The sequence below is a fragment of the Onychostoma macrolepis genome, chromosome 02 (genome assembly GCF_012432095.1).
Source record: "Onychostoma macrolepis isolate SWU-2019 chromosome 02, ASM1243209v1, whole genome shotgun sequence".
Taxonomy (NCBI): Eukaryota; Metazoa; Chordata; class Actinopteri; order Cypriniformes; family Cyprinidae; genus Onychostoma; species Onychostoma macrolepis.
This window is the reverse complement of record NC_081156.1, coordinates 26,955,682-26,975,283: the sequence shown is the minus strand read 5'-3', so window position 1 is coordinate 26,975,283 and position 19,602 is coordinate 26,955,682. Positions and strand designations below refer to the sequence as shown.

Here is a 19,602-nt window from a genome sequence, read left to right as displayed (position 1 = left end):
AGGAACAATCAAATATTAACCATGAACTACAAGACAAACTAATGATCCTTTCAACTTAAAGATGTATTTCTAATATAAAATCATGTGAACAAAGATGGTCATATGGCATTTCAATGGAATAATTAATAAGGCTTACAAATTGTTATTATCAATGATTTTTCTAAATTTGTTATTTTACTTTTAAAACATTTTATTTGCTCAAGAGATTATTACTCTGAAAAGAAATGCCCATAAAATGAAAGTCACAGAATTTTATTGTTTAGAGAATAGAAGCCATTAAGACTGTAACTAATACTATGAAGTTCAAACTGGTGATGTGACAATTCAAACATCAGGCCAAACTTAGATGATAGCTTATACTCTAGGTAAACGGAACTTATATATTTTACTAACAAAAAAAAAGTGTAGAAGAATAGCACAGCTGAGCACAGTTAAACCATGCTAAGAAATCTGGATCAGGAACGGTTGCAATCATAACATGCAAATGGAAATGCAACTGACCCGACAGTGGAAAAGAACTGAATGTGTAAAAGGTCTGTAATCTATTGTGCTGGATCATTCAGTTTCACCTGTGCGTTATAGTAAACCCAAAACCCAGCATGGAGAGGCTGAGTGAATGTGGTCTGGAATGTGGTTATATGAGACTGAGATTTCCACAGAACCACTCCACTCCACCTCCCAGTAACAGCGTCCACACACTCTCTCTTCACTCAACAACTGATACCAGTGATTAAATCTGTCTGGATGATCAGGATATGGCTGTGTTTTGTTCATGTTAGTAACCACTCTGTTCATCTCAGATAGCTCGAGGTAATCATGAGCTGTGTTTGAATCCAAAGTGAATTGTTGGTAATCTGAAAACAAAACACATTTACATTTACATTTTACATTTATGCATTTAGCAGACGCTTTTATCCAAAGCGACTTACATTGCATTCAAGTTACAGTTTTTACATTTTTTATCAGCTCTTGCTTTCCCTGGGAATCGAACCCATGATCTTGGCGTTGCTAGCACCATGCTCTACTATTTGAGCTACAGGAAAGCTATTTCAATCAGTAATTATGAATGACAATCATTAAAACAGCAAATTAATTTGTGATTTTTATGTTTATAACCATGAAATACAATGGAACAGTGCAATCAAGAATAACACTTTGATGGAACATTTATCACATTTTTTATTTCACATTTTTACTTGATTTAACATGCAAAAATGCACATTGGTGCAGTTTATCAGGTTGATATAGCTAGTCAGATTAAATTACATTTCTGACCTGTCGGATCATCTCCTTGAAGATTTTTTTTTTAAATTAAGCACACTTTTCAGTTTATCTAGGGGAAAAATAATAATATCTCTCCTGTGAATATAATTCTTGTGTAATTAGGCTACATTTATACTGCCTCAAATTTAATATATCCTATTAATTAATTACAACACCGTGAATTAAATCTGTAAAAGTCTTTTCAACTACATTTGATGCTTCAGATACTTCTCTGTGTGGTGAAAAGCTAATATAGTTTAGTATAAAATTAAAATAATTAAGCCTATTTTAATCACACTGTGCAACCGTTCGAGAGTGGATAGGAAAGGATTATTCTTAACTTAATTCACATCATAAAATGTCCTTGATTGTTCAATAGCCATGTTTATTTATGATAAAGCACAGCAATGAACGCTTAACCAAACAGATTTGTGCATCACTGCGCGAATACCTTAGCAACATAATCAATATACTATCAAAAATGTTCAATGTATTATGTATTTAAATAAATTTAAATGTAGCCTATGAGTGACCCCTGCTGCCATTATGCTTGTGACATTCACTTATAATTTGACTTTTAATTCTAAAAGGAGGGCACTTTGCAGGGTACAGGACATTACAAGATTGTTACAAAACAAAAATTAAATCTGATAAAATCCAATATTTACACAGACTGTTTACAACATCATAGATAACATAAGATTAATGTTTTAAATACAAAATATATTAAATATACAACCGTATACTGTAGTAGTGAATTCCGGAAATGTTGGGACGTTTTTTATTTGAATAAAAGGAAAACTAAAAGACTTTCAAATCACATGAGCCAATATTTTATTCACAATAGAACATATATAACATGTTTAAACTGAGAAATTTTACACTTTTATCCACTAAAAACACAATCCACCGTGCCATCTGCAGATGCCAACCAAAGCTCTATCATGCAAAAAGGAAGCCATATGTGAACATGGTCCAGAAGCGCCGTTGTGTCCTGTCGGCCAAGGATCATTTAAAATGGACTGTTTCAAAATGGAAAAGTGTTCTATGGTCAGACGAGTCCAAATTGGACATTCTTGTCTGAAATCACGGACGCCGTGTCCTCCGGGCTTAAGAAGAGGGAGACCTTCCAGCGTGTTATCAGCATTCAGTTCAAAAGCCAGCATCTCTGATGGTATGGGGGTGCATAAGTGCATACGGTATGGGCAGCTTGCATGTTTTGGAAGGCACTATGAATGCTGAAAGGTATATAAAGGTTTTAGAGCAACATATGCTTCCCTCCAGACGATGTGTATTTCAGCAGGACAATGCAAAACCACATACTGCAGCTATTACAACAGCATGGCTTCGTAGTAGAAGAGTCTGGGTGCTGAATTGGCCTGCCTGTAGTCCATATCTTTCACCTATAGAGAACATTTGGCGCACCATTAAACGAAAATACGTCAAAGACAACCCCGAAATCTTCAGCAGCTGGAAATCTATATCAGGCAAGAATGGGACCAAATTCCAACACCAAAACTCCAGAAACTCATAAACGCATAACCTTGATACGCAGACGTCTTCAAGCTGTATTGAAAAGAAGAGGAGATGCTACACCATGGTAAACATGCCCCCGTCGCAACTATTTTGAGACCTGTAGCAGGCATCAAATTTAAAATGAGCTTTTTTGTGCATAAAATTGTAAAATTTCTCAGTTTAAACATTTATGTTATCCATGTTATATTGTGAATAAAATATTGGCTCATGTGATTTGAAAGTCTTTTAGTTTTCATTTTATTAAAATTTAAAAAATGTCCCAAAATTTCCGGAATTCGGGTTGTAGAAATGGGAAGTGTTGGAAAAAATTAAATTATACTTTAAATGTAAAATTAAATCCGCCAATTGGTGGCAGTAAGTCACATTTACAAAGGAAATAAAACATGGAGAAACATTGCATACATGATTACTTGTGATTTGTTCTTTTTATCCGATCCTCCCACAAACGCTGTTTAAAGTGAGAGAAACCTCACTGGTGAAAAGTTTGAGCTGGTAAATTTTGAATGTAAAATATTTAGTGCATGTCTGATAATATGTTTAGACCTTAATATATTGTTCTGTGTTAAATATATAGCATGGTCTTGGTGGATGGGGGCACCAGTATGTGCGCTCATGTTTATAAAATAAACTTACATTGTAGAAATTCATTTCTACTCTGGTATTCAGCAGTGGGAATCATCTCAATGCATCTCACTATGAAACCAACAAACATTATATTGATTATATTATATTATATTGACATCTCTGAACGTAAATAAATATTTCAGTACTTTTTTTTTTCTTTAAAAGCATGTTGCAGCTTCTCTTCCAGCCCAGAGACAAAAGAGAGACAAGAACTGACGGTGATGCTGGACGATTTTTTAGATTCAGAAGGGACAGAGAGAGACTGGAAACTCTACACAGACACAAAGACAAACAACAGGACAACCAGACAATCAGATTCAACTTACTTACACAATGTCCTGTTTGTTAGATCTGTGTTACCTTAATGAAATGGATGTGATAGTCTGTGCGTGAAAGCTGCTCCAGCTCGGCGTCTCTCCTCCTCAGATCATCAATCTCCTGCTCCAGTTGCTCCAAGAGTCCTTTAGCTTGTTTTTTAAGAAACTTCTCCTGATCTCTGATCAGCCGTGTCACCTCAGAGCGGCTTCTCTCAATGCAGCGGATCAGATCAGTAAAGATGTGCTGGTCCTAAGCAACTAGCTCCTGCTCAGGACAAGCTTAAAGGGATAGTTCACCCAAAAATGAAAATTCTGTCATCATTTACTCATTCTCAAGTAGTTCCAAACCTGTATGAATGTCTTTGTTCTGCTGAACACAAAGGAAGATATTCTGACAAATGTGGGAAACAGAGCAGTTCTGGGGCACCATTGACTTCAATAGTATTTTTTTTTCCTACTATGGAAGTCAATGGTGCCCCAAAACAGCCTGTTTACAAACTTCCTTCAAAATATCTTCCTTTGTGTTCAGCAGAACAAAGAAATTCATACAGGATGGGAACTACTTAAGGGTAAGTAAATGATGACAGAATTTTCATTTTTGGGTGAACTATCTCTTTAAAACCCCTTAACTGTCACGTCCCACCTGGATGGGATGTTAGCAGTCTTTTTTTTGTTGTTGTCCTTTTTCTCCATCAAATCTTTAAGTAATTATCAAAAATTATATATCGTTTGAAAGCTTAGAAGCTCTAGATTCATGCTGTGAAAACCATGGTACTTTAAAATAATTGGTACTTTAAAATAATTTGGTGGTCTCCTCCCCCTTAACGGGCGATGTCAAGTGTCATATTACAAGATGCATTACCGTCTTTTAGAATCAAAACTTTTTATAATCTTGACAAAATACGCATCATTGGAAAGATCTGAGTATCAGGATTCCATATTTGGTGGTAGAAGTAATATTGACAGAGAAATCTAGACAAATGCATTAAAAAACATTCAATGGAGGGCACCCAGTGGTTTGTGGTATAACGTTTGTATGTTTGGAATTTCGAGCGCTTCAAAATAGTCATTTTGCGAACTGATTCAGAGTTTTGAAAACTTTTCTTGATAATTACACACATGCACACACACATACCAAAAAAGAAAAAGAAAAAAAACGAAATCTTTTGAAACTTGAATGGTAAAATATTACTTTCATTTATGTACAGCATAAAATGCACAGAGCTAATTTTATTAATTAAATTTATAAACATAAATCAGCATAATCACTGATGTTTACATATCAGCATGAAACTGACCTTCAATGGAGTCTGGTTAGTGGTAGCCTATGGCTACTTTTCATTTATATTCATTTCATTTCACGTATTCATTCGTAACATATTTCCCTAATAAATTCACAGAAAATTATATTCGTAATATTAGATCATGTCTCCACAAAATTACTGCTTAACAACATTATATGACCTTAAAAACATTAAAATGGAGACACTCCACAAGAAGACAAATAACCTGTGAAAGCACACAATCATAAAAGTTAAACAACAATGGAAAAATCAGATAATATAATAAATGACTAATGAATGAATCAATGAAATGGGTATATAAGTTGTTTAAATGATTATAAATGATTACATAAGCATAAACTGCATGAAAAACAATGACCCATTCATTCTAATCATGACGTATTCGCAATTGTGAGAACAAAGATGGTCATATTGTATTCCAATGATATAATTAATATGACTTACATACTGTTAATAGTGTCAATGAAAACTCAGAAATGCAACAGGAACCGTTCCTCGCTGTTCAAAACCATTCAACCTGGAAAAGCGAATGTGTAAGGTCTGTAATCTATTATGTTGCTGGATCACACAATTCCACTTGTGCGTTATAGTAAACCCAAAACCCAGCATAGAGAGGCTGAGTGAATGTGGTGTGGACTCTGTGAATGAGGGTCATTGTGTCAGAGACGCTGTAGAAGGACAGAGTTCCTGCACTGTGATCCACATACACCCCTATTCTAGAGGAGCTGGAGACTATAGGGAGTGTAATGCTTATGCCACTGTGCGAGAATGAACAACTGTAGTTAGAGCAGGACAATCTCCAGGACAAATTATTACATCCAAACTCACATTTTTGACCCCATCCCTTCCTGCTGATGCTCTTATATGACACTGATATATAGACAGAACTTTCCCTCTCAACCTCCCAATAACTACGTCCATTCAAACTCTCATTAGACAAGACCTGATACCTATGATCAAATCTGTCTGAATGATCACGATATGACTGGTCTTCCTTCATGTTAGTAACCACTCTGTTCCACTCTGAAAGTTTGAGGTACTCATGTGCTGTGTTCCTATCCAAAGTGATCCGCTGGTAATCTACAAACAAAACATATTTGAATCAGTAAATCTTCAAATTGGCTTGTTTTTTTTCCTGAATGAAATGTGATGGATGTTGTACATAAATGCAATGAAGAATAACACAAGATATAAATATAATAAAAACTCAATATTTTACCTTTTTGCCTTGTTATAACTTCATGAGTGTTACTGGATTAGTCTACATTTTATTTTTCTTATTTACTTTTAATAGACTGTACTGTCTGTAAAGTTTCTGTTTAAATGCTTAATTCTTAACAAGTCTACTATGTATAATTTCTTTTCCCACAGATTTGCCAGTTACTTTGTATATTTGTGCACCATAAATGAACACAGTAACTATGAACAGAGAATTACATTAAAATGCATTAGTTATAAACACAGCAACAGAATATAATGTTGCACAGTCTCGCTGGAATGCATAAACAAAGAAGCAGAGTGATACAGTGCTGGTGGACTATATTAGCACTCTTGAAATGCTGCTAAGACAGTTTTGTTTGAGGGACCGGAATAAACTGCTGTGTAATAGAAAGTAAAGATGATTTTCACAGGTTTCACGGTTATTCATTGGGCCTGGTATTAACAGTGTAAATGAACAAATAAGACAGTCATGTTTCCCTATATTGTATTCAATAAAACAAACTGAATCAACAGTGTGATTTTCAGTATTCATAAATGGACTCTCTCTATGAACTTACGTTGTAGGAACTCATTCCTGCTCTCGTATTCAGGAGTGGGAATCATCTCTATATATCGCACTATGAAAAATCAACAGACAAATTCAATCTAAAAATATTTCATTTTCATCCACCTGTATTTTAATGCAATGTTTTGCAGGATTATTGTTTATATTATATTGTAATTACATTGACTTCTTTTAAAGATTAAAATTAATGTCTCAGTATTTTACCTCTTCTAAGTATTTTTTCTTCCTCTTCTTTAAAAACATGCTTCAGTTCCTCTTCCAATTCATTGAAAAAAACTCTCAAATCATCAAAAGAGAGGCAAGAACTGACAGCGATGCTAGATGATTTCTCAGATGCAGGAGGGACATTGTAAGACTGGAAACTCTACAAATAATGCGAAAAACAGAAAATCAGATTACAGAAAATATTTAAATGAGATTCCTGAAAATGTTGCAGTGTTTTAAATACACTCTACAAAAAATGGTGCTATATAGCACTAAAAGTGGTTCTTGGCTCCTAATCATAGGGGAACCACTTTTGGTGCTATATAGCACCATATCTTTAAAGGTGCTATACAGCACCTTTGTCCAATGGTGCTATGTAGAACCAGAAGAAGTGCCATATTGCATTGTATTTCTTCAACAAAAATGGTCCTAAACAGCACCAACAGTGGTTCTTTGGCTCATAAAGAACCTTTAAAGGAGCTTAACAGGTTCCTTGTACGGCAGTGGTGCTATATTGCACCTTAATGACCCGAAAGAACCACTGAAGAACTGTACAGGAGCTTAACAGGTTCTGTGGTAGCGGTGCTATAGCCCCTCAGTCATGCCAAAGAACCGGTGAAGAACTGCTGAAGAACCACTAAAGCACCAAGATTTGGTGCTATACAGCACCAAAAGTGGTTCCCATGATTACGAGCCAAAGAACCACTTTTAGTGCTATATAGCACTATTTTTTTTTTTTTTAGAGTACCACTACTAATGCTCCATTTTTCAGATCTGTTACCTGGAGGAAGTGGATATGACCAGTGTGTGAAAACTGCTCCAGCTCAGCGTTTCTCCTCCTCAGAACATCAATCTCCTGCCTCATTCGCTCCAAGAGTCCTTCAGCTTGATTTATAAGAATCTTTTCCTGATCTCTGATCAGCTGTGTCACCTCAGAGCGGCTTCTCTCAATGCAGCGGATCAGATCAGTAAAGATCCTCTCACTGTCCTCCACTGCTGTCTGTGCAGAGCGCTGTTAGGACACACAGAGAGAGAAGCATCAGAATCAGTCCATTCACTCAGCTCTTACTGCTGCCTCACAGCCTGCTCTCCACAGTGAGCTTCAGTGGGACTGAAAGAGCTCCAGCACTGGTTCCTCACTGACTGACTGGAGGAGAGTCCTAACTGAGTCTCAAACAGCTCTTCAGCAGCCAGCAGTTGTTCTTCTGATCAAAACTCACCTTATGAGACTCTACAGTCTCTCTCAGCTCCTCAAGCTCTGTCTCTTTCTCCTGGATTTTCTGCTGGAATGTTCTCTGGGTCTCTTCCAAGAGTTTCTGTAAAACAAAGAAATTACAGTTAACCGCATTAATACAGTATTGTTCAAAATAATAGCAGTACAATGTGACTAACCAGAATAATCAAGGTTTTTAGTATATTTTTTATTGCTACGTGGCAAACAAGTTACCAGTAGGTGCAGTAGATTCTCAGAAAACAAACAAGACCCAGCATTCATGATATGCACGCTCTTAAGGCTGTGCAATTGGGCAATTAGTTGAAAGGGGTGTGTTCAAAAAAAATAGCAGTGTCTGCCTTTGACTGTACAAACTCAAAACTAAACGTTTTTGTTTCTATGATTTAGCAATCCTGTGAATCACTAAACTAATATTTAGTTGTATGACCACAGTTTTTTAAAACTGCTTCACATCTGTGTGGCATGGAGTCAACCAACTTGTGGCACCTCTCAGCTGTTATTCCACTCCATGATTCTTTAACAACATTCCACAATTCATTCACATTTCTTGGTTTTGCTTCAGAAACAGCATTTTTGATATCACCCCACAAGTTCTCGATTGGATTAAGGTCCGGAGATTGGGCTGGCCACTCCATAACATTAATTTTGTTGGTTTGGAACCAAGACTTTGCTCGTTTACTAGTGTGTTTGGGGTCATTGTCTTGTTGAAACAACCATTTCAAGGGCATGTCCTCTTCAGCATAGGGCAACATGACCTCTTCAAGTATTTTAACATATGCAAACTGATCCATGATCCCTGGTATGCGATAAATAGGCCCAACACCATAGTAGGAGAAACATGCCCATATCATGATGCTTGCACCACCATGCTTCACTGTCTTCACTGTGTACTGTGGCTTGAATTCAGAGTTTGGGGGTCGTCTCACAAACTGCCTGTGGCCCTTGGACCCAAAAAGAACAATTTTACTCTCATCAGTCCACAAAATGTTCCTCCATTTCTCTTTAGGCCAGTTGATGTGTTCTTTGGCAAATTGTAACCTCTTCAGCACATGCCTTTTTTTTAACAGAGGGTCTTTGCGGGGGATTCTTGAAAATAGATTAGCTTCACACAGACGTCTTCTAACTGTTACAGTACTTACAGGTAACTCCAGACTGTCTTTGATCATCCTGGAGGTGATCATTGGTTGAGCCTTTGCCATTCTGGTTATTCTTCGATCCATTTTGATGGTTGTCTTCCATTTTCTTCCACATTTCTCTGGTTTTGCTCTCCATTTTAAGGCATTGGAGATCATTTTAGCTGAACAGCCTATAAGTTTTTGCACCTCTTTATAGGTTTTCCCCTCTCCAATCAACTTTTTAATCAAAGTACGCTGTTCTTCTGAACAATGTCTTGAACGACCCATTTTCCTCAGGCTTTCAAATGCATGTTTAGCAAGTGCTGGCTTCATCCTTAAATAGGGGCCACCTGATTCACACCTGTTTCTTCACAAAATTGATGACCTCAGTGATTGAATGCCACACTGCTATTTTTTTTAACACACCCCTTTCAAATAATTCAACTAATTGCCCAATTGCACAGCCTTAAGAGGGTCCATATCATGAATGCTGGGTCTTGTTTGTTTTCTGAGAATCTACTGCACCTACTGGTAACTTGTTTGCCACGTAGCAATAAAAAATATACTAAAAACCTTGATTATTCTGGTTAGTCACATTGTACTGCTATTATTTTGAACAATACTGTATATGAAACTGAAAGTCACAAAATTGGTGAGATGGTAGATGGTAAGAAGATGGTAAGATGGTAAGAATACAGATCTGTTCCCCACTGTGTCTTAATGTCTGCTATGAACATGTGGAATGTCTCAATTCTGATTTTGAAATCTATTTCAAAGTTCCATCCCATTTTTTTTAATTATTTCTATTCATATGACTTCTGGCTTTTTAAGAATTATTGCTGTATGAGTGGGTTAGGGCAGACTCTGTAACATACTAAACCATGATTGCAAAAAAACTATTTAAAAAGCTTTACAGTTATTTTATCAAGTGTTACTAAAAAGGAACAGTTGGAACACTTTGCATCTAATTAGGTTAATTGGCAGTAACATATCAGTAACAAGATATCAGTATAAAGTAAAGTGGTATAAAAAAAGAGTATCTTGAGGCAGAGTCTTTCAGAAGTAAAGATGTTTAGTGGTTCACCAATCTGTGAAAAACTGTGTCTACAAATTGTGGAACAATTTCAGAATAATACTCCTCAATGTAAACTGCATAGACTTTGAATATCTCATAATCTACAGTACATAATATCATCAAAAGATTCACAGAATCTGGAGAAATCTCTGTGTGCAAAGGACAAGGTGAAAATCATTATTGGATGCTGTGATCTTTGGGCCCTTAGGGGTCACTGCACACACAGCTGACAAATTCAAAACATTGTCTACTTCAGTACACCCACGCTTAGGAAATTACTGCAATATTTCATTATATTATATTATACTCGCAGAATTTGTTGAACGTAAGAAATGTGACCCTGGACCACAAAACCTTAAGTCTGAAGTGTCAATTTTTCGAAATTGAGATTTATACATCACCTAAAAGCTGAACAAACAAGTTTCCATTGATGAATGGTTTGTTAGGATCGGACAATATTTGGCCGAGATACAACTATTTGGAAATCTGGAATCTGAGGGTGTAAATAAATCAAAATATTGAGAAAATCGCCTTTAAAGTTGTCCAAATGAATTCTTAGCAATGCATATTACTAATCAAAAACGACGTTTTGATATATTTACAGTAGTAAATTTACAAAATATCTTCATGGAATATGATCTTTACTTAATATACTGATGATTTTTGGCATAAAAGGAAAATCTATAATTTTGACCCATACAATGTATTTTTGGCTATTGCTACAAATATACCCCAGCGACTTAAGACTGGTTTTGTGGTCCAGGGTCACAAATGAGTGTAACTTATTTGCTAAGTATTTAGTTTATATTAAGTTACATTTATCATGTTTTTTGTACTCACAATAGGCTACTGTACTGTTAGACTTAATACAGTAGTATTTATTTTAATCTGATTTATTTGTTAGTTTATTTATTTAAATACATTATCAGTTTTTTTTTTTTTTTATCTATTTTATTCTCCATATACCCTGGTGTGAGAACTTCTGTTTTCAGTCACCAAACACATTTGTTAAACGCTTAAAACAAACCTTAAGACACAAAGTCTTATAAACATGGGATGTCTTAAATCTAATTTTGAAATCTTATTCTAACAGCGACACTGAAGTGTTATCATGTACAGTTAACAGGAAAAAAAAAACTACAATGGTGCAATATGAAAAATGATATCATTAATGCAGAATGCAGGAATTAGCTAAACGTTGTCTGCTCTTAATTCATACCTGTTTCTCAGTCCTCTCTTCAGCAGGTGATACGGTTTCATGTTTTTTGTGTTCATCCAACATACATAGCACGCATATACAGCGCTGGTCAGTACGACAGTACATTTCTAACAGCCTATCATGTAAAGTGCAGATCATCTCCTTCAGTTGTCCAGTGGCATCAGTCATTTTGTGTCGCTTTTTTGAGTGAAATTCTTTGTGATGCTCAAAATGATTTTGACAGTAAGATTCCAGACACACCAGACAGGACTTGATGGATTTGTTTTTCTCCTCGGTACAAACGTCACACTCCACATCTCCAGGTTCACCATAATAGTCATCAAGCTGAATGGTTTGGAGTTTTCTCTTCCTCAGATTCTCCACCACTTCAGCCAGCATGGTGTTTTTACCTAAAACAGGTCTTGGAGTGAAGGTCTGTCTGCACTGAGGACAGCTGTAGACTCTCTTCTGATCATCCAGATCCCAGTAACCTGTAATACAGCTCATACAGTAACTGTGACCACAGGTAAGGGCCACTGGATCCTTCAGTAAATCCAGACAGATTGAACAGTTGAACTGGCCTTGAGCCACTGAAATGCTGGATTCTGCCATTTTATTGCATGCGCGCACATACAAAGGTAAGCGTACAACCAAAATCCCTCAAGGCACAACCTCAAAAGGACAATAAGTTTCGTTTTACTGAACTTGAGAGAACAAGTTTCCTGGTTCTTTGTATGAGACATGCGCAAAACAAGTGTGTCTGCAAGCTGTGACTAATGTACACAGTGACTAACTAATGTACACAGTGGTTCTGCAGTGTACTTTGTCATCTGGTAGCCTACTAAAAACATTCATAATAGCTATCAATAGGCTAATGGCTAATTTTGAAATACCACTTCATGAAGCTGTGATATCTTTGAATCTTTTGTTTAGAATCTCGCAAAGTCACGTGATTTAAGGCTGGCATACATTACATGACTTTTAGAAACTGAACAGATCTTAAAATACTGGGCATCATACATTTGCTGACTTTGTAATAGTCACAGAGGAAAAACTGTCCATCATACACTAAATGACCGAGGATCAAACACTACCAGACTTTAAAGTTGCTCTGATCACAACAAACTCACGCAGAAACATGCAACTTGTTGCTAGAACACAAGACAACTGAAAACAATATGTGTTCTAAAATCAGCTCATCAAAATATCAAACAATCCTCCAATCAACTGGATGGAATCAAAGTCTAAAGCGAAAAAATCTGTGTCTGAGTCTGTGACCACTAATACGTGGAGGAACAATGTGCTCCTCCAGTGAAGTACTGATTAGGTGATCACCTGGATGGCCAGGTGCAATAGGACCAGTCGGATGGCAAAAATAGTGGTAGTAGTACCTCAAAAGTAATTGGAATCAAATAATAACTATTGACCATGGCAATTGAGTTGTAACTAAAAGTTTTGAGTGAGGAAAAGAAGGGTTAAATTCTGGGTTTACTGCCAGAGGGATAGAGTAAGAGTCAGGTTGCTTCCATTCTTACATTTTAAAAGACAAAAGTTCATAAGAATGAGGTCAAGCTGCAGACATTGGGGACAACAAAGCTACTGACCAGCAGAGGGCAAAAATGACTCTCCACTGACTGGGATGACCACCAACTCATTTGAATGTCACTCAACAACCTTAGGATGGCATCAAGAGACAAACGGCAGGGGTGAAGTGCACGGAGAGGATGGTTCGAAACAGGCTCCTAGAGGCAGGGCTGGAGTCGTGCAAAGCTAGACAAAAGCCTTTCATCAATGAGAAGCAAAGAAGAGTCAGGCTGAGGTTTGCAAAAGACCATAAGGATTGGACTGTAGAGGACCGGAGTAAGTTCATCTTCTCTGATGAGTCCAATTTTCAGCTTTGCCCAACACTTGGACATCTAATGGTTAGACAGAGGTCTAGAGAGGCCTACAAGCCACAGTGTCTCGCACCCGCTGTGAAATTTGGTGGAGGATTGATGATGATCTGGGGGTGCTTCAGCAAGGCTGGAATCAAGTACATTCATCTTTGTCAAGGGAGCTTGAACCAAGCCACGTGACTCCATGGAGGACCACCAGATCAAGACCCTGTCACGGCCGGCCTAATCTCCAGATCTGTACCCCACTGAAAACCTCTGGAATGTGTTAAAGAGGAAGAGTCACAAATCTGCTTAATTTTTTTATTTTTTTGCCAGGATTGGCACAAAATCATGTTAAAGAATGGTGGAGAGCATGCCAGGACACATGAAAGCTGTGCTTGAAAATCAAGGTTATTCCACCAAATATTGATTTCTAAACTCTTTGTATTGTGCTGTTTAAAAATTAATATGAACATGTTTTCTTTGCATTATTTGAGGTCTGATAACATTGCATCTTTTTGGTTATTTTGACCAGTTGTAATTTTCTGCAAATAAGTGCTTTATAAATAACAATTTGTGTATTTGGAGTTTGCGAGAAATGTTGTCAGTAGTTTATAGAATAAAACAAATATGTTCATTTTAGTCAAACACATAGCCTACCTACAAATAGTAGTAAAACTAGAGAAACTGATTATTATTTTGCAGTGGTCTCTTCATTTTTTTTCTAGAGCTGTATATGCTCAGGGGCTTTCAATCTTAGTTTCTATCAAGTTACATTAAGTTTTTTATTTTTGCTACTCAAAGATATTTAGTCTTTCAACTATCCCATTGCCTTGATTGGTGAACGAGTGACAGATTCTTCAGCAAGAGAAATTACAAATGCTGAATAATTATGATTTTTAAAATGCATAATTCTTACAGTAAAGACACAGATGTCAATAATCCACTGTTTTTTTGTTTGTTTCATTTTTCTGCAGCAGGCACCTATCAAAAGTATTTAAAAAAAAAATAAAAAAGATTTCCACAAAATCATATATATTTTCCACAGAGACACATTGCGAAAGTATTTCAACAAACGGGACAAAAAAGGGCATTAAATAACTGTAAGCTTTGATTACTAAAGAGACAGTGGCAAGGCTGCGTTTTGCACTGAAGAGCAAGGCAACGTTGATCCAAAGGTCACAATAAACATAGATTGAATGGAAAAACATTAGGACTTGAGCAGAAGTCTCCATGTCCTTTCTTTTAATCTTGTTATTGTCTAGGATAAACAGTAATCTCTTATGTGATGTTTCTTTACTGTTGAGTTCTGTGTTTTGTTTTGTTTTTTGTACCATCATGAATTATTTGTGAGACATTGTAAAGACTAAACCACATTGTCACTTGTCCTCCATTTGAATGGCTTTGCATATTTTTCTGCAGCATGCGTGGGTAGAGAGAGTGGTCCAGGACAAGGTCAGGAATTGGGGTGTATTTGCACATTGTCCTGACAAACACACCATTAACCATTATCAGATTATCTAGCAAATAGAAAAAGGCTAACAAATCAGGGTGAAAGTCCCCCTGAGCACTGTATTAAAACATCTCCATCAAAGCATCTGTCACTTAGAAGACATCAGCATTCGTTGTATACCACAGGCGATCTCATTGATGCAGCCATGCTTATGAGCACATTATGGGGTGCTGTGAGCTCACTGATGAGCCTCTTTTACGCTGGGATGCAGGTCATGGTGCCATGTCTTCCTCCAGCTCCTCTCTCCACTGCTGTTATTAATACTGATGAGGTAAGAGGCCTCTTATTCTTTATGTGTGTGTGTGTGTGTATATGTGTGTGTATATGTGTGTGTGTGTGTATATATATATATATATATACAGTGGGTACGGAAAGTATTCAGACTCCCTTAAATTTTTCACTCTTTGTTATAATGCAGCCATTTGCTAAAATCATTTAAGTTCATTTTGTTTCCTCATTAATGTACACACAGCACCCCATATTGACAGAAAAACACAGAATTGTTGACATTTTTGCAGATTTATTAAAAAAGAAAAACTGAAATATCACATGGTCCTAAGTATTCAGACCCTTTGCTCAGTATTTAGTAGAAGCACCCTTTTGATCTAATACAGCCGTGAGTCTTTTTGGGAAAGATGCAACAAGTTTTTCACACCTGGATTTGGGGATCCTCTGCCATTCCTCCTTGCAGATCCTCTCCAGTTCTGTCAGGTTGGATGGTAAACTTTGGTGGACAGCCATTTTTAGGTCTCTCCAGAAATGCTCAGTTGGGTTTAAGTCAGGGCTCTGGCTGGGCCATTCAAGAACAGTCACGGAGTTGTTGTGAAGCCACTCCTTCATTATTTTAGCTGTGTGCTTAGGGTCATTATCTTGTTGGAAGGTAAACCTTCGGCCCAGTCTGAGGTCCTGAGCACTCTGGAGAAGGTTTTCGTCCAGGATATCCCTGTACTTGGCCGCATTCATCTTTCCCTCGATTGCAACCAGTCGTCCTGTCCCTGCAGCTGAAAAACACCCCCACAGCATGATGCTGCCACCACCATGCTTCACTGTTGGGACTGTATTGGACAGGTGATGAGCAGTGCCTGGTTTTCTCCACACTTACCGCTTAGAATTAAGGCCAAAAAGTTCTATCTTGGTCTCATCAGACCCGAAAATCTTATTTTTCATCATCTTGGAGTCCTTCAGGTGTTTTTTAGCAAACTCCATGCGGGCTTTCATGTGTCTTGCACTGAGGAGAGGCTTCCGTCGGGCCACTCTGCCATAAAGCCCCGACTGGTGGAGAGCTGCAGTGATGGTTGACTTTCTACAACTTTCTCCCATCTCCCGACTGCATCTCTGGAGCTCAGCCACAGTGATCTTTGGGTTCTTCTTTACCTCTCTCACCAAGGCTCTTCTCCCCCGATAGCTCAGTTTGGCCGGACGGCCAGCTCTAGGAAGGGTTCTGGTCGTCCCAAACGTCTTCCAATTAAGGATTATGGAGGCCACTGTGCTCTTAGGAACCTTAAGTGCAGCAGAAATTTTTTTGTAACCTTGGCCAGATCTGTGCCTTGCCACAATTCTGTCTCTGAGCTCTTCAGGCAGTTCCTTTGACCTCATGATTCTCATTTGCTCTGACATGCACTGTGAGCTGTAAGGTCTTATATAGACAGGTGTGTGGCTTTCCTAATCAAGTCCAATCAGTATAATCAAACACAGCTGGACTCAAATGAAGGTGTAGAACCATCTCAAGGATGATCAGAAGAAATGGACAGCACCTGAGTTAAATATATAAGTGTCACAGCAAAGGGTCTGAATACTTAGGACCATGTGATATTTCAGTTTTTCTTTTTTAATAAATCTGCAAAAATGTCAACAATTCTGTGTTTTTCTGTCAATATGGGATGCTGTGTGTACATTAATGAGGGAAAAAAATGAACTTAAATGATTTTAGCAAATGGCTGCAATATAACAAAGAGTGAAAAATTTAAGGGGGTCTGAATACTTTCTGTACCCACTGTATATATATATATGAAGGGTTCAGATGCAAAAGCCTCTAAGTGCCGTTTGAAATTTTCTTCTAAAATGAGCATTTTTATCAGGCTTCATATGTTTATGTTAAGTTATTTCACTTAAATGGCAATGAAAAGAACCTATTCATTGCCATGAAAGTGAAATGACTGAACCTACCACATAGGAGCCTGAAAAAAATGCTCATTTTAGAAGAAAATTTCAAACGGCACTTAGAGGCTTTTGCATCTGAACCCTTCATATATATATATATATATATACATGCACACACACACACACACACACAATATGATAAATGTTGTTTTTCTCACAGGACAGGGTTCCGGGTCTTCTGTAAATTAACTGATGTACAAATCTGAGGTCTCTCCAGCTTTAAGAATGTTTAGTGACTATTTGCTCATAAAATGTCTATTAATTGTGTGTTTACTTGGTATTGAACTCATGACCTTAATGTTGCGAGTGACAGGAACACTGCAGCACAGTAATGTCAATAGTCTTTGTTTTGTGGAAGAGTCCAGAGTTTGTAAAATATAGATCTTTGTGCTGAATTTCACTCATGACCTCATATGTGACCCTGGACCACAAAACCAGTCAGTTTTTCGAAATTGAGATTTATAGATCATCTGAAAGCTGAATAAATAAGTTTTCATTGATATATGGTTTGTTAGGATCAGACAATATTTGGCCGAGATACAACTATTTGAAAATCTGGAATCTGAGGGTGCACAAAAATAAAAATTTTTGGAGAAAATTGCCTTTAAAGTTGTCCAAATGAAGTTCTTAGCAATGCATATTACTAATCAAAAACGAAGTTTTGATATATTTACGGTAAGAAATTTACAAAATATCTTCATGGAACATGATCTTTACTTAATATCCTAATGATTTTTGGCATAAAAGAAAAATTGGTAATTTTGACCCATACAATGTATTTTTGGCTATTGCTACAAATATACCCCAGCGACTTAAGACTGGTTTTGTGGTCCAGGGTCACATATTAGTTAAGTGGCTAATTAGTTATTTATAAGAATTATTTTCATTCATTATATGTTATGTTATATTTTATATATTTTAAATTCTTCCTGTGCAGTATATGGGCTCTTGGTATTTTGTGGCAGCAGCTGCATGGGAAGAAGATGATCTTAAGTCCTTCAAGACCACCGACAGCTCTATTCTTCACATTCAGAAGGATGCTAACGACACCCTGATGGTGACTGAAACCACTCGTGTGTGAGTGGAAAACTGTGCAAACACACACCCTTGTTTATACTACTTTGTGGGGTCCAAAATGACAGTAAAAACCAAAATATACTATAAATATAGATAGTAAAAACACACATCTTTGTTAGGACCATAGTGTATTTAGTCATTAACAAACAAACACACACACACAGACAGACATATGACTGTTCTATTATTTACAATATGTGAGGTTTTCAAGCATATCAAATCTTTTTGTTTATCACAGTGGAGATCAGTGTCAGAAAAATACTTGGAACTACTTTGCTTGGTCTATGACGGACCCATTCCTGTTCAGAACCGGTAGGAACTGATGTACAGTCTGATCAGTCTGAAACACAGTAATTCAACACTGTCTATCCATGCTTTACACTATATAATGGTTAATATCAAGCAATATTCTTCCACGAGATCCATTAATAATCTTATTCATTATTATTTTTAGCTGTTATTAATTCAAAAGATAAATGATTTCTTGTGATTTCATTTCATTTTTTAAATGTATCACCATGTGAGCAGATTTTGACACTATTGCGCTGATCTGGGATGGCAAGCTCATAAACTGCCCTTCATGCATCATAATACTGTTTGTGGATGAAGACGAGGAAACCAGTGCTATGCTGTTTGGTCAGTATCATGTTTAATCATTGTATTCTTTCGCCTACATGCAACATGTTTAACTGGACAGCAATGAAAACATTCAATTCAGTGTGAACCCTCCCCTGATCATCTCTAATACTGTATATGTGCTGCATGTAAAGTCTCCATTGCAAAGTGATTCAGTTACACAACATACTTTAATTCATAATAAATGTCTGTCTTCCATTGCAGCTCGTAATGAAAACACACCAGATGAAGTGATACAGGAATTTAAGTCAAAAACGGAGTGTGTTTATATGGAAGAATTCTTAAAGGCACCTCTGAAAAACGGTTTGTGTCTGACGCATTTGATTCTTGATTAACTTAAGTAAAACAAAGACTGGCAAATATGCTGTGTGAATGTAATTCCATAGTTTATATAAAACGTATTTATCATATCATTTTTTTCAGGTTATTGTAAACTTGATAAGGCTGCTTAAAACACAAGTGGTAAGTGCAAACACTGTGCTTCTAAACTGTTTCTACTGAAAATGATATTTTTTAATACTTGGCATAATTTCTCACTCCTAAAGGTCACGAGGAGATGCAGAGATCTTCACGCTGCAGATCTACAATAAATGACTGAACTGATGGAAATTAGGATTCACTGTTCTTGGTTAAGTGACTGAATGATTAAATAAGATAAATACTTCAATAAAACAGCTTATTTTATG

The 19,602-nt window shown here is 36.8% G+C and overlaps 2 protein-coding genes across 2 annotated transcripts; one reads left to right on the top strand and one right to left on the bottom strand.

Annotated features, from left to right (window-relative positions):
* Positions 1 to 4,973: 4,973 nt before the first annotated feature.
* LOC131551754 (E3 ubiquitin/ISG15 ligase TRIM25-like) lies at positions 4,974 to 12,280 on the bottom strand. The gene is made up of 6 exons (XM_058794857.1): positions 11,678 to 12,280; positions 8,255 to 8,350; positions 7,816 to 8,046; positions 7,035 to 7,194; positions 6,823 to 6,882; positions 4,974 to 6,124 (listed from the first exon to the last, which is right to left on the bottom strand). The coding sequence occupies exons 1-6, from the start codon at positions 12,266 to 12,268 to the stop codon at positions 5,595 to 5,597; spliced, it is 1,668 nt and encodes a 555-aa protein (XP_058650840.1). The 5' UTR covers positions 12,269 to 12,280; the 3' UTR covers positions 4,974 to 5,594.
* Positions 12,281 to 15,094: 2,814 nt separating this feature from the next.
* apom (apolipoprotein M) lies at positions 15,095 to 19,600 on the top strand. Its single transcript, XM_058795203.1, has 7 exons — positions 15,095 to 15,314; positions 18,141 to 18,280; positions 18,519 to 18,592; positions 18,809 to 18,916; positions 19,121 to 19,219; positions 19,340 to 19,378; positions 19,462 to 19,600. The coding sequence occupies exons 1-6, from the start codon at positions 15,189 to 15,191 to the stop codon at positions 19,366 to 19,368; spliced, it is 576 nt and encodes a 191-aa protein (XP_058651186.1). The 5' UTR covers positions 15,095 to 15,188; the 3' UTR covers positions 19,369 to 19,378; positions 19,462 to 19,600.
* The last annotated feature ends 2 nt before the right edge of the window (positions 19,601 to 19,602 follow it).

Coding starts and splice junctions, on each gene's coding strand:
- LOC131551754 (XM_058794857.1), bottom strand. CDS start 12,268: ATGGCAGAATCCAGCATTTCAGTGGCTCAAGGCCAGTTCAACTGTTCA. Junction 8,047..8,254: donor AGACTGTAGAGTCTCATAAG/GTGAGTTTTGAT, acceptor GTGTCCTAACAG/CGCTCTGCACAGACAGCAGT. Junction 6,125..6,822: donor CAGGAATGAGTTCCTACAAC/GTAAGTTCATAG, acceptor TTTTGTTTGTAG/ATTACCAGCGGATCACTTTG.
- apom (XM_058795203.1), top strand. CDS start 15,189: ATGCTTATGAGCACATTATGGGGTGCTGTGAGCTCACTGATGAGCCTC. Junction 18,281..18,518: donor GTGACTGAAACCACTCGTGT/GTGAGTGGAAAA, acceptor TGTTTATCACAG/TGGAGATCAGTGTCAGAAAA. Junction 18,917..19,120: donor AACCAGTGCTATGCTGTTTG/GTCAGTATCATG, acceptor CTTCCATTGCAG/CTCGTAATGAAAACACACCA.